The sequence below is a fragment of the Scardinius erythrophthalmus genome, assembly GCF_964197995.2.
Source record: "Scardinius erythrophthalmus genome assembly, chromosome: 15".
Taxonomy (NCBI): domain Eukaryota; kingdom Metazoa; phylum Chordata; class Actinopteri; order Cypriniformes; family Leuciscidae; genus Scardinius; species Scardinius erythrophthalmus.
The window spans coordinates 39,717,002-39,731,287 of record NC_138235.1 but is presented as its reverse complement, the minus strand read 5'-3'; the positions used below and the strand labels follow the sequence as shown (position 1 = coordinate 39,731,287).

The window sequence follows — 14,286 nt, the reverse complement described above, 5'->3', positions numbered from 1 at the left end:
TGTGTGTATGTATTTGCCTGCCTCGCAGGCATACATTCTCGTTTCACTACATTAGTCAGCGTGTGTTCGCATGTTATGATAGAAACGTCTCTCACTCTGGTCAAACCAGTGAGAACATGAGCATGAATTCCTCAGCTCCAGTAGATCTGTTTTCTCCAGTAGAGATTGTGGGTAACACTTTACAACAAGGTTCATTAGTTAACATTAATTCACGTATTAACTAACAGGAAATAACCATGAGCAATACATTTGTTACTGTATTTGTTAATGTTAGTTAATAAAAATAAAGCTGTTCATGTTAGTTCACAGTGCATTAACTAATGTTAGCAAGATTTTAAGTTTTTTGAGGGACTTTTTATTTGTGATTCACATTAGATTTTCTGGTACATTGTTAATTCATGTTACCTAACTAAATGTCAATGAACAATACAGCGTTAATGTTTATTTTAAATATTTTTATTTTTAATATTGATATATGATACAATTTTTAATTTACTAATGTTAACAAATGTGAACTTTTTGTTAAGTACTACCCATTTTCCAGAATTAAACACTTTTGAAACATTACTGCAATACAGCAATTGTGCAGTAAATGTCACGTGCCCTGTGTGTTTGCATGTGTGTGTATGTGTGTGTATTTGCCTGCCTCGTAGTAAATGTATAGCTAACAGCAAATGAGCAAAATATTTTTAAAAGTATTCATTAATCTCCGTTAATGTTGGTTAGTTAATGCACTGGGAAGTTAATTCACAAAAAAAAAATGTATCAGTAAATGTTAAAAATGAACATTAACGCTATAGAAGTATTGTTCATTGTTAGGTTATGTCACCTAACTTATGGCAGTGTACCAGAAAATCTAATGTGAATCCCTCAAAGTCCCTCAAAAGTGAAAGCGTTGAATGCAACTAATAAAAAATGAAATGCACAATATAATTGCAAGTTTTTCTTTTGAACCCTAGACTAAATTTGGCATGTTCTTGACCGGTTTCCCTCGCCCCTGTTACAACTCTGCTCCCGCCTCGTTCTCTCGCATGGCACAGTCTGATTGGTTCCTTCACTGGTCACTTCTCAGTGCCGTCTGGTCAGCTCTGATAGGACAACATGAGAAGAGAGATTATCTTCACCACAGCATATTCTCACAGTCATATACAGTAGTGGAATGAAATTCAGTTCATCTCATTCACTGTCTCTGTAACTCTTCCTGTCATATCATGCAGTTTGCAGATTCACAAACAGGATGTTGTGGTGAAGATCTGCTGTATTTTACCTCCTCCCTTTTTTCTGTCGCTTTGCAAACGGCCAAACTTCGGCCTAACCCATGACTCCAGATCAGCTCAAACCTGAACACTTTAACTCAGATTTAACCCAAAACCAAAGTCAAAATGAACTTAGGAAGGGGGGGACTTGAGTGAAACTGCATCTGTGAATCAAATCAAGTCCTTCTGAGAACCTTCAGAACACAAGAACAAGTTTGTTATCTGAGAATCATGATGCAGGAGCCTGTTTGACAAGCTTTAAAAGGGAAACAAATAAGGATTCTTGTCATTATTTCCTCACCTTGGTGTTTTCTCAATCCCGTTTTTCTGTGAAACACAAAATAAGAATGGTTGAAGAATCTTAATGCAGCTCTTTTCCTGTTCTTAAAGTCTGAAATTTTCATATTTCTTATTCATCATCCTAAAAACTCGTCACGCACAGAAACCTTGCACACGGAGTACGATGCGTATTAATTAATCCGTTGCGTAAAAATTCTCAAAACATTACAAAATGGAGTCTTCAAGCAGTGAGGATGATTTTGTTGTCCTCTCAATAAGGAAATATTGACCCGATAAAAGGAAATATTGGGTCCATCCAATCCTGAGATTGCGTAGAGAAGGAGGATCATCCTGTTTTCCAAGCTGTTCCGCAATCCTATTCATTTCTCTTTTGTATTTCACACTTTCTTTGTCATGCAGTGCTTTGTGCGGAGAGACGAAGTGGATCGACTTGTCAGACGCCATTGTGGATTTTCGCGTTTGCTTGTACGGTGGCTCTGAATTGTCAAAACACCTCTCAAAATGCTTGCTACGAATGCAAAAAACGCACAAAATTCAACCCGATACAATTTTTCTTATTAGCATTAACTAATAACGTCTTAGTTAGCTAGTTAAATAGTAACGTCAAAGTTAGCATTAACTAACTAACATAAACGAAGATTAATGAATGCTTTTAAAAATATATTGCTCATTGTCTGTTAATGTTAGCTATGCATTTACTTCCGTCCGACATTTTTTTATGTCGGACGAAAGTTTCGGTGGCAGTCAATCCCGTTTTTCTGTGAAACACAAAATAAGAATGGTTGAAGAATCTTAATGCAGCTCTTCTCCTGTTCTTAAAGCACACTGAGTCCGTATTCTTCCTTGCACACCGAATCCGAAATTTTCACATTTCTTATTCATCATCCTAAAAACTCATCACGCACAGAAACCTTGCTCACGAGGTACGATGCGTATTAATTAATCCGTTGCGAAAAAATACTCAAAACATTACAAAATGGAGTCTTCAATCAGTGAGGATGATTTTGTTGTCCTCTCAATAAGGAAATATTGACCCGATAAAAGGAAATATTGGGTCCATCCAATCCTGAGATTGCGTAGAGAAGGAGGATCATCCTGTTTTCCAAGCTGTTCCGCAATCCTATTCATTTCTCTTTTGTATTTCACACTTTCTTTGTCATGCAGTGCTTTGTGCGGAGAGACGAAGTGGATCGACTTGTCAGGCGCCATTCTGGATTTTCGCGTTTGCTTGTACGGTGGCTCTGAATTGTCAAAACACCTCTCAAAATGCTTGCTACGGATGCGAAAAACGCAGTAAATTTAACCCGATACAATTTTTCTTATTAGCATTAACTAATAACGTCTTAGTTAGCTAGTTAACTAGTAACGTCAAAGTTAGCATTAACTGACTAACATAAACGAAGATTAATTAATGCTTTTAAAAATATATTGCTCATTGTCTGTTAATGTTAGCTATGCATTTACTTCCGTCCGACATTTTTTTATGTCGGACGAAAGTTTCGAAGGCGTGATTGACACGACGCGAGGTCGTTTTTATTTTTTAACGTGAAAATTTCGAACGAGAATTTCGGACTTTTAGACCTTTAGTCTTAAAAAACCATAAAACTATCATAACTGCAGTCCATATGGCTCGTATGCAATCCATGCTAACAGGGAACGTTTTCAGAAAGTTCTGGCAAGGTTCTTTCAAACATTCTTCCAGTATTAGAACTTTGGTTTAAAGTTACGTTGTCTTTGATAATGTTCTCAAAACGTCAGCACAAGAATGTTATTTATACTTTGGTCATTGAACTTTTTAGAACGTATTTACTTCCTTTTTTTTCTGGACATTTTAAACATTCTGAGACCATCCAGAAATAACGTTGACATAACTTATTGGGAATGTTAGCAAATGTTATCAGAACTTTTTTTTTTTTTTTTTGCTTATGGCATGTAATCAAAATGCGATGTGCCATTTCAAGTGTGGAAGTGTGAAGAAGATTTGAGAGATGCGATTTTAGTCTGTTCCTCATTCAAAACTATCATATGACTATGATACTTGTATGGTGTTTTTACATTTGTTGTTTTATATTTGTATGGAACACTACAAACACCCAAAAAATTTAATTCTGTCATCATTTACTCACCCTCAAGTTGTTCCATAACGGTATGAGTTTCTTTCTTCTGCTTAATACAAAAGAAGATATTTTGAAGAATGTTGACAACCAGACAGTTGACAGTAGCAATTGGCTTTCATAGTAGGAATTTTTTTTTTCCTACTATGGAAATCAATTGCTACTGAGAACTATCTGGTAAACAACATTCACACTTTATCCCTTTAAAATGCAATTGCACATAACAAATACATTACTCAAGATTTGAAGTGAATCAAAACCTTTCATCAAAGTTATACATGAATTTTGAACAATGTACTTGATGAACTTTTCTGATCCACTTCAAATGTTGACTACTGTATTTGAATAATGACAAAGACTGCAAACTTATATTCTTCTTGATTTAAAAAAAAAAAAATCCAGATTGTATGTAGCCAATGCTTTATTCCTCCTTCTCATAAATTCATTTAACAATGCACTACAGTTTGTGCACTGAGTGCGCCTATGTGCTACTTTTGTCACTGATTTATCCACTCATTTGTTTAGCTGCAAATCACAGTTCTGGATGCATACAACTAATTTAAAAAGTAAACTTTGCGACGTGAACGTATTGTGCAAACAGTGCATCTTCATTATATGTTTAGCATAAGCGTCTCGCGCGGTGCGGAAGTGGCCCGTAGGGCAGGGCTCGCGCGTTGCTGCATATAAACCAACACGGACTTCCTCAAACTCACTTTGCATCGGAGCAGAGACGCATTCAGGTACTTTCTCTCTCTTATCCCTTTTGTTTTTTAATCTCTTTCCTGGAGCTTTCGCGACATGGATGATAGGCTAAGTGACGCGATCGAAGTTCTCTTTCGCAGCAGAATAAAGAAAAGTTGGGCGTGTTTATACTGATATTAATGATATTTGATCGTGTTTTATTGCTCCTCAGATCTAAAGCAGCAGTCATGAGCTGGGACAGCTACATCAGCAACCTGACCAAGAGCGAATGGGTGGATGATGCGGCCATTCTCGGGTTGACACCGGGTCAGGAGTCCGTTTGGGCTTCGGCGCCGGGCGGCTGGCTTAGCCAAGTCACGGTACAACATTTACAGATAAAATTTTATTTTTATTCGCTTGTTTCATTTGATTATGATCTATTTATTTATTTACGTACTTATTTATTTGAATGTCACTAGTTTTTTTTTTTTTTTTTTTTTTTTTTACTTACATGTTCTGTCGTCCGCTTATAAAAGTCTTTGGAAATCAGGATGCGCTCGCAGCATTGCTGATGATAACGGTAGTTCTCGTTGTGTGTAGCCGTGTGAAGACACAAACCTTGCTATAAGTTTCGTGAAAGTAAATTACTGCAGTTTTCATTAGTTTGATTCAGGGTAACAAAAATATATCTCTCCTTAAGATCGACCGTTAATTCATTCGCGCTGAATTTCCCCACAGCAGTCGCGCGGAGATCTGTGAACTGCTCCTTATTTGGTCATGCGTGCTGAAAGGCGGAAGTGGGGACCTCTCTCTCTCTGCGCGCGCGCGCCCCGCTTCCGCCCATGGCGCGCACGCTCTCGTTCTAAATGTCAGATGATTTTATCATCAGCTATTAAATATTTAGAATACATTTGTATGAGATATATTATCCATTACGTCTAATATAAAGCAACATTCAGTTTTGACCGCTGATTATTTCAACACCGTGTGTGTGTGTGCACTTCCTTTCTTGGGTTCCTCTCGCTAACTTTCATTTTAACTTGATTTTGAGATCTCTTTATATATATATTTTCTTCTAGAATGATCATTTTTATGAAGCTCGTATATTTAAGTTCAGTAATTTCACTTAAATGGCAATGAAGATTACCTATTAATTGCCATTTAAGTGAAATTATTGAACTTGAATATACAAGCTTCATAAAAACGATCATTCTAGAAGAGAATTTCAGATGGCATTTAGAGGTTTTTGCATCTGAACTCTTCATATATATATATATATAATTCATACAACAAGAATTGGGAAACAGAAACACACAACTGCACAACAGCACAGACACACACACACATATATATGTGTGTGTGTGTGTCTGTGATGTTGTGCGTGTCTGTTTCCCCTTTCTTGTTGTAACATGCAGCTCAGACTTTTAAAGAATTTAGAGATGCTGTCTGTCATGCATACTGTGAAAGTCCCTTTTAAGAGAAACCGTGAATTCATCACATGACCGCAGCTTATCTGGGGCTGTTGTAGTGTTCATGCTGGTTCATCTAACCACAGAACCACCTAAAATTTAAACAGCGAGAAACTCAGTGAGTTCAGCATCTAAAATATACACTTCTTTACAATTTAATGTGCATTTAAACCTAAAATCTTGTTGAAATAAAAGAATCAATCTAAGAATCTTCTGGAATGATGGAATACATTCAAACATAGAAACACGGGTAGATTTATGGCGTGTGTTTTGCTTGTCTTGAGGTGAGCGTCGTCTTCAGGAACATGACAAAACATGAGCCGTGCAAGAATCTGTGTGTGAAATGTTTCTACATGTTTCAGCATGTGTGTTCTGGACCATTTTATCACCCACAATCCACACTCACAATGTGTGTGTGTGTGTGTCTCTGTAGGCAGGAGAGGTTCAGGCTATTATAGCCAGTGACCGCGGGACGCTGTTTGCCAATGGTGTGACTCTGGCTGGCAGGAAGTGCACAGTGTTGAGAGACGCTCTGAATGTGGACGGCCAGAACACCATGGACATCAAGATGAAGACCTCAGAGAAAGAGCCCGACCCTTTTTCATTCACCATCGGCAGAACTCAGAAAGGTGAGACCCATAAAATATGTGTGGATACATCATGGTGACTAACAATCATCATAGAAGGAATTAAAAACGGTATCACAGTTACCAAAAACTCAATGTCCGGATGCGTTACAGTGCAGAGAATAATGTTTTTAAATTACAGGATGTTGAGTGTCACACAATGCAAAATGTTTCAGTGCTTCTAAAAATACTTTGTTTTCTTGATATATTAAATATAATTATTATATATTATATTGTAGTATAATTATATTATTAAATATTTATTTTATATTTAATTTTAATTCATATTTCTTTAGATTCTGGGATGAAATTTAATCTAGACATGTTTTTTATATAAAGCATACACAAATATTTTATGTAAATAGTTAAAAAAATATATATTTTATATTTAATTTTAATTCATAATTATATGATCATTTAAATTTTATTTATATTTCTTTAGATTCTGGGATGAAATTTGACCTAGACATGTTTTTATATATAAAGCATACACAAATATTATATTTGAAAAAAATTATTTTATATTTAATTTGAATGCATAATAATATATAATTTATATTTTGTTTATATTTCTTTTGACTCTGCAGGGTAAATTTGACCTGTGATATTTATTTCTCTCTCTTTCTCTCTTTCTTTCAGCGATAATCATTGCTAAAGGAGTAAAAGATGCTCATGGAGGGAAAATCAATCCACTCGTATTTGACATGACCGCATACCTCAGGAAGATGAACATGTGAACAAGCCCCGCCCCTGGTCCTACTGACTCCGCCCACTTTACCGCTTCATCTTCAGGAATCCATTCCAGAAGCCAGAAGAACAGATCCAAGATCAACCAGACTTCAAAACATCATCATCATCTTCATCATCATCTTCATCATGTCCGTTTTAACATTCCAGGAGTTTGAGATCTTGGCTTCTCCTCGTCATCTCTCCAGTCAGGCAGTGGAACACAAACTCTAGTTTATATCAAACTCATTTATTAGTTTTATAACAAATTAATTAATTTGATTGATTTATGGTACTATAGTATTTTCGCTGTTTCGGACGGGCGGAGCGTCATCATTTCGCATTTGATTGTATGATTGTTTGTGTCAAATCCTGCTGAACAAAACCCAGATTTCTGACTGTTCGATGCCAAATAAAGAGAGAATGAGTTTCTGTGGATCTGCTCCTGTCCGTGTGTTCATGTGGGAGGAACAGGCCGGGGCGTAACGCACCACACGATAAACGTCAGCGAACGCATGTCATGATTCAAAACATTCCTAATCTCATATATCACGTTTCATATCAGTGTAACTAACTGGATCACAGTTGAAACTCGTCCGCAAGCTCATTTATATTATAGTTTTTAAATTTAGTTTAATTTTTAGTATTTTTTTTTATTTTTTATATTACTATTAAGCTTCAACTTTAGCGTTTATTTCCAGTTCTTATTTCAGTCAAGGCAACATTTCTCATATTTGTTTACGTTTTTCATCTAATATTTCTGCTGGATTCTGTTTAGGGTTTATTCCAGTTGATGACTTTAACGATTAGCTTTTATTAGCACAGCACTCCAGTCAAGAGCTCATTATAATATTCAGTGGGTGATGCGTGCGAGTGCCTCGGCCAATCACAGGCTGCCGTACTGATTCTCCTCTTCCAGGAAAGGTTTTGCACTCGAGTGAACAACACGAACCCTCTTTAGGCTGTTTAAAACTCAACAGAGTCATGAAACACGAGCTGAATGATTGCTGATGGATGTAAATGATCGCAATCAATTAAACGCAACAATTAACCTTTATTGTTGTCCTAACAGCCGAGCAAATTATTATGCAAAAGGCCTCTGCAAACATTCTCAAAAGCCAAACAAAACATTGGCAACGTTTAAAGTGATATTGCTGGGTGAACCAGGCTGGTCGGCTAATAAACGTTTGACCTAACACGCAAAGAACCTATTAAAGCACTAAGACATGGGAACAGCATAGCTAACATTCACATTTGAATATTTAGCGCAAGTCATATTGTCATCGCAATATTAAACAATGTTATCGCACATCGCAGCTTTTCCTCATATTGTGCAGCCCTACCAGGAACATTTAAAGTAATCTGGCAGCATGTTTGTGTGAGCGGGTCACACACTCTTCAGTGCCTGTGGAGGAACACTGGTGCAACAGAGGAAACAGGAAGTTGTGCATGTGACACAGACATGAAACGTCAGATCTGTGACAGAGATTGACACACTCACTCGCACACATACACTCACTCACACATACATACAGTCACTCGCACACACATAATACACTCACTCGCACACACAATCACATGTGTCTGGTTTACTATATTTGTGAGTACTCTACATAGACGTAATGGTTTTTATACTGTACAAACTGTATATTCTGTCCTCTTACACTGACCCTACCCATCACACACAGACACACACACACACACACACACACACACACACACACACACACACACACACACACACTAATCCGACTCCTAAACCTACCCATCACACACACACACACACACACACACAAACACTAACCTGACTCCTAACCCATCACACACATACACACACACACTAACCCGACCCCTAAACCTACCCATCACAGAAAACTTTCTGCATTTTTGCATTTTCAAAAAAACTCATTCTGTATGATTTATAAGCTTGTTTCCTCACTTTAAGTCCACAGTGACACGAGTCCCCATGAGTGTGTGTGCATTCAGGTCTAAGACCCACTGGAATAGAATAACATATACACACTCACTCACACACTCTCTCTCTCTCTCTCTCTCTCTCTCTCTCTCTCTCTCTCTCTCTCTCTCTCTCTCTCTCACACACACACACACACACACACACACACACAGATACAGCGCCATCATGCGGCTGCGGCGGGTGACGTGATTTTCTTTGTTCTGAATGTCTCTTGTTCTCCGAGAGATTAGATTTTTCTTGTTATTCAAATAATCGCCACAACCTCTTGCCGTGACGGTGTTTGCATGTTCTGCGTCGCGAGCGGGCAGAATAATCAGCAGGATTCATTTCATGGTTAACCAGAGATAGCGAACACACACACACACTCAGTAAAAAAGGTTCATCATAGCCTATATAGAATATAAATAGAGAGAGACGTCCGTCAGGTGCTTCAAAGCACATTTTGAGTAATAAGTATTGTTTTAATTTTACTTACATTTTTTTTTAATTAAAAAAGCTTGTAAACATAATTTTTCACTCGAAAAAAAAAAAAAACAGTTAAAGATGAAAGTATTAAGCAATAATTTTCTCCTTGTTTATCCACTAGGGTTCTGTATATGTACACTGAACCTTTTTTCTAAAGGCTGTTCTCACCAAGAGCGATAACGATATGGTTCTAAAATCGTTCAAAAATATAAAAGAATAGCAGAGTCCACACACCACAAGTATAATAACAATAACAACACAATGAAATATCGCTCTTTCAGAATATTTTTTGCTTTCTTCAGCTGATGAACGATTTAAAAAATTGACAGCCAATCAGAATCCATAAACAAGCTCGAGCATTTAAAGGAACACGCTGACTTTGTGGGACTTAAGCTTATTCACCGTCACCCCCAGAGTTAGATAAGTCCATACCCTTCTCATCTCTGTGCCGTAACTCTGTCTGACACACCCACCGCTAGCCTAGCTTAGCACAAACACTGGAGGTAAACGGCTCCAGCTAGCATACTGCTCTAGTCCCAAGTGACAAAATAATGCCAAAATTTTCCTATTTACATGTTGTGATTTGTATAGTCACAGTGTGTACGAATAACAAGGTCACATGAGACACGGCCATCTTCTAACCGTACTCATACTGGGAACTATATTCTCAGAAGGCGAAGCACTGCTACTTGTGCAGAGTGATTTACTCCAACTCTGAGAGTATTTAGAGGACAAAACTGCAGCACGAGTTAATAACCAAAACAATATTGTCCATTTGTGTGGAGGTTAATATAGGTTATCATAGTTGTCTGTATAGTTATTGTTCTTGGTATGAATAAGCCTTAAAGGGTTAATTCACCCAGAAAGTTAAATTATCCCATAATCTACTCACCCTCAAGCCATCCTAGGTGTAGCCCACGTGACTTTCGCCTTCCAGCCAAACACAATCAGATCAATATTAAAAATATCCTAGCTCTTCCGAGCTTTATAATGGGAGTGAATGGGAGTTTGAAGCCCAAAAAAGCGAATGTATGGCTCGAAGCAGTCGACACTATTTCTGACATATTTAACGCCGTACATAACGGCTGAATGTCAAGTGTTGTGAATCCCGAACAACACAAGTGTCCGTCAGCTCTCATGATAGTGAAACTAATTTTAGCCTGGTGTTAAAGGGTAGAGAGGGGGAAACAGGGAAAAGAGAGGCGTGCGGTGCGTGTGTGTGTGTGTGTGTGTGATCATCATAGGTGCCCTTTAGGTCCGAACCCAAACGCACTCTCACATTTCCCCCTTTAATTCAACCCTGACCTTTCATTCAAGTCTGGAGGTCGCCTAGGGAGAGTCTGAGTGTTTCTACACCTCGGCCGAAAGGAAAAGACAGTCCCCAATCATTGTTCTCTTCTTTCTTTAATCCTCTATAAATATCTGACTCTTATGGAAGCTTGTTTCTGCCACAGAATAAAAAAATAAAAAAGGTAATTGCAACTTTTTATCTTGCAATTCTGACTTTTTTCCCCCTCAGAATTGCATGTTAATATCTCGCACCTCTGACTTTATAACATGCAATTGCAAGATGTAAACAGAGCTGCATGACATAAAGTTGCAATTGCGTGTTATAAAGTCAGAATTGTGAGATATAAACTTGCAGTTCTGCGGAAAAAAGTCAGAATTGCAAGTTTATTTCTCGCAATTGTGTTTAAATCTCGCCATTTTGACTTTATATCTCGCAATTCTGTCTTTATATCTTGCAATTCTGACTTCATATCTCGCAATTCTGACTTCATATCTCGCAATTCTGACTTTATATCTCGCAATTCTGACTTTATATCTCGCAATTCTGACTTTATATCTCGCAATTCTGACTTTATATCTCGCAATTCTGACTTTATATCTCGCAATTCTGACTTTATATCTCGCAGTTCTGACTTTATATCTCGCAATTCTGACTTTATATCTCGCAATTCTGACTTTATATCTCGCAATTCTGACTTTATATCTCGCAGTTCTGACTTTATATCTCGCAATTCTGACTTTATATCTCGCAATTCTGACTTTATATCTCGCAATTCTGACTTTATATCTCGCAATTCTGACTTTATATCTCGCAATTCTGACTTTATATCTCGCAATTCTGACTTTATATCTCGCAATTCTGTCTTTATATCTCGCAATTCTGACTTTACATCTCGCAATTCTGACTTTACATCTCGCAATTCTGTCTTTACATCTCGCAATTCTGACTTTATATCTCGCAATTCTGACTTTATATCTCGCAATTCTGACTTTATATCTCGCAATTCTGTCTTTATATCTCGCAATTCTGTCTTTATATCTCGCAATTCTGACTTTATATCTCGCAATTCTGACTTTATATCTCGCAATTCTGACTTTATATCTCGCAATTCTGACTTTATATCTCGCAATTCTGACTTTATATCTCGCAATTCTGACTTTATATCTCACAATTCTGACTTTATATCTCACAATTCTGACTTTATATCTCACAATTCTGACTGTATATCTCGCAATTCTGTCTTTATATCTCGCAATTCTGACTTTATATCTCGCAATTCTGACTTTATATCTCACAATTCTGACTTTATATCTCGCAATTCTGACTTTATATCTCGCAATTCTGTCTTTATATCTCACAATTCTGACTTTATATCTCGCAATTCTGACTTTATATCTCGCAATTCTGTCTTTATATCTCGCAATTCTGACTTTACAGTATATCTTGCAATTCTGACTTTATATCTCGCAATTCTGAATTTATATCTTGCAATTCTGACTTTATATCTCACAATTCTGTCTTTATATTTCGCAATTCTGACTTTATATCTCGCAATTCTGACTTTATATCTCGCAATTCTGACTTTATATCTCGCAATTCTGACTTTATATCTCGCAATTCTGTCTTTATATCTCACAATTCTGACTTTATATCTCGCAATTCTGACTTTATATCTCACAATTCTGACTGTATATCTCGCAATTCTGTCTTTATATCTCACAATTCTGACTTTATATCTCGCAATTCTGACTTTATATCTCGCAATTCTGTCTTTATATCTCGCAATTCTGACTTTACAGTATATCTTGCAATTCTGACTTTATATCTCGCAATTCTGAATTTATATCTTGCAATTCTGACTTTATATCTCACAATTCTAACTTTATATCTCGCAATTCTGTCTTTATATTTCGCAATTCTGACTTTATATCTTGCAATTCTGACTTTATATCTCGCAATTCTGACTTTATATCTCACAATTCTGCCTTTATATCTCGCAATTCTGACTTTACATCTCGCAATTCTGACTTTATATCTCGCAATTCTGGCTTTACAGTATATCTTGCAATTCTGTCTTTATATCTCACAATTCTGTCTTTATATCTCGCAATTCTGACTTTACAGTATATCTTGCAATTCTGTCTTTATATCTCACAATTCTGACTTTATATCTCGCAATTCTGACTTTATATCTCGCAATTCTGTCTTTATATCTCGCAATTCTGACTTTACAGTATATCTTGCAATTCTGACTTTATATCTCGCAATTCTGAATTTATATCTTGCAATTCTGACTTTATATCTCACAATTCTAACTTTATATCTCGCAATTCTGTCTTTATATTTCGCAATTCTGACTTTATATCTTGCAATTCTGACTTTATATCTCGCAATTCTGACTTTATATCTCACAATTCTGCCTTTATATCTCGCAATTCTGACTTTACATCTCGCAATTCTGTCTTTATATCTCGCAATTCTGGCTTTACAGTATATCTTGCAATTCTGTCTTTATATCTCACAATTCTGTCTTTATATCTCGCAATTCTGACTTTACAGTATATCTTGCAATTCTGTCTTTATATCTCGCAATTCTGACTTTATATCTCGCAATTCTGACTTTATATCTCACAATTCTGACTTTATATCTCACAATTCTGTCTTTATATCTCACAATTCTGTCTTTATATCTCGCAATTCTCACTTTATATCTCGCAACTCTGTCTTTATATCTCGCAATTCTGAGAAATAAAGTCGCAATTATCTTTTAAAATGTTTTATTCTGTGGCGGAAACAAGCTTCCATAGACTTGATCTGGAACATACACATTCAGCCATATTATCATACTTCATGCAGCAAGCATATTTTAAGTGTAGACATAGCAGAGGCCCTAATTATCACAAATCTGTTAAAATGTTGCTCATTTGCACATATAATGATATGAATGCTTATAAAGTTATACAGTAATGACGTATGTTTGTAGGCTGACCCGATCGTACACATTTGACATTGGATGAAGTGCATGTAATTTAGGATCAAATCTAATCATAGATGTGTTTTGTAAATTAGGCGCCTGGTTTTTAGGCAACATTTTATTAACTGTGCTTTGCAGGTTACAGTAATTTAAATAGTGATTTTTAGCACTGACCTTCAGACAATCTGAAACCCAAAGGCATGTTTTCAGATGACCTCTTGACCTCCAGATCAAACAGGCCTTTTGTTCACAGGTGGCTTGGTCATACAACTATAACTGTAATTTTGCAGTATGCAGTTGCATGTTCACTTTCAGTATGCGTGGAATACCCAAATAGATTTGCAGTATTTAACCAGAGGAATAAACCTGATGTTTATTTAGACATCTGTCTAAATAACAGGCACTCACA

At 36.6% G+C, this 14,286-nt stretch overlaps 1 protein-coding gene and 1 long non-coding RNA gene across 2 annotated transcripts; one reads left to right on the top strand and one right to left on the bottom strand.

The window, feature by feature from the left end:
* Nucleotides 1-464: 464 nt before the first annotated feature.
* On the bottom strand, nt 465-5,165 carry LOC308703414. Its single transcript, XR_014031715.1, has 4 exons — nt 4,863-5,165; nt 1,558-1,583; nt 1,268-1,450; nt 465-1,088 (listed from the first exon to the last, which is right to left on the bottom strand). It is a non-coding gene; the product is annotated as an uncharacterized lncRNA (long non-coding RNA).
* pfn1 (profilin 1) lies at nt 3,483-7,608 on the top strand. Its single transcript, XM_081386861.1, has 4 exons — nt 3,483-4,410; nt 4,584-4,731; nt 6,254-6,449; nt 7,086-7,608. Exons 2-4 carry the CDS (start codon nt 4,600-4,602, stop codon nt 7,181-7,183), a joined length of 426 nt encoding a protein of 141 aa, XP_081242987.1. The 5' UTR covers nt 3,483-4,410; nt 4,584-4,599; the 3' UTR covers nt 7,184-7,608.
* The last annotated feature ends 6,678 nt before the right edge of the window (nt 7,609-14,286 follow it).

What these genes read in the sequence shown, in the direction of transcription:
- pfn1 (XM_081386861.1), top strand. Translation starts at nt 4,600, where the DNA reads ATGAGCTGGGACAGCTACATCAGCAACCTGACCAAGAGCGAATGGGTG. An exon ending in GCTGGCTTAGCCAAGTCACG is followed by an intron (nt 4,732 to 6,253) that starts GTACAACATTTA and finishes GTGTCTCTGTAG; the next exon opens with GCAGGAGAGGTTCAGGCTAT. An exon ending in CATCGGCAGAACTCAGAAAG is followed by an intron (nt 6,450 to 7,085) that starts GTGAGACCCATA and finishes TCTTTCTTTCAG; the next exon opens with CGATAATCATTGCTAAAGGA.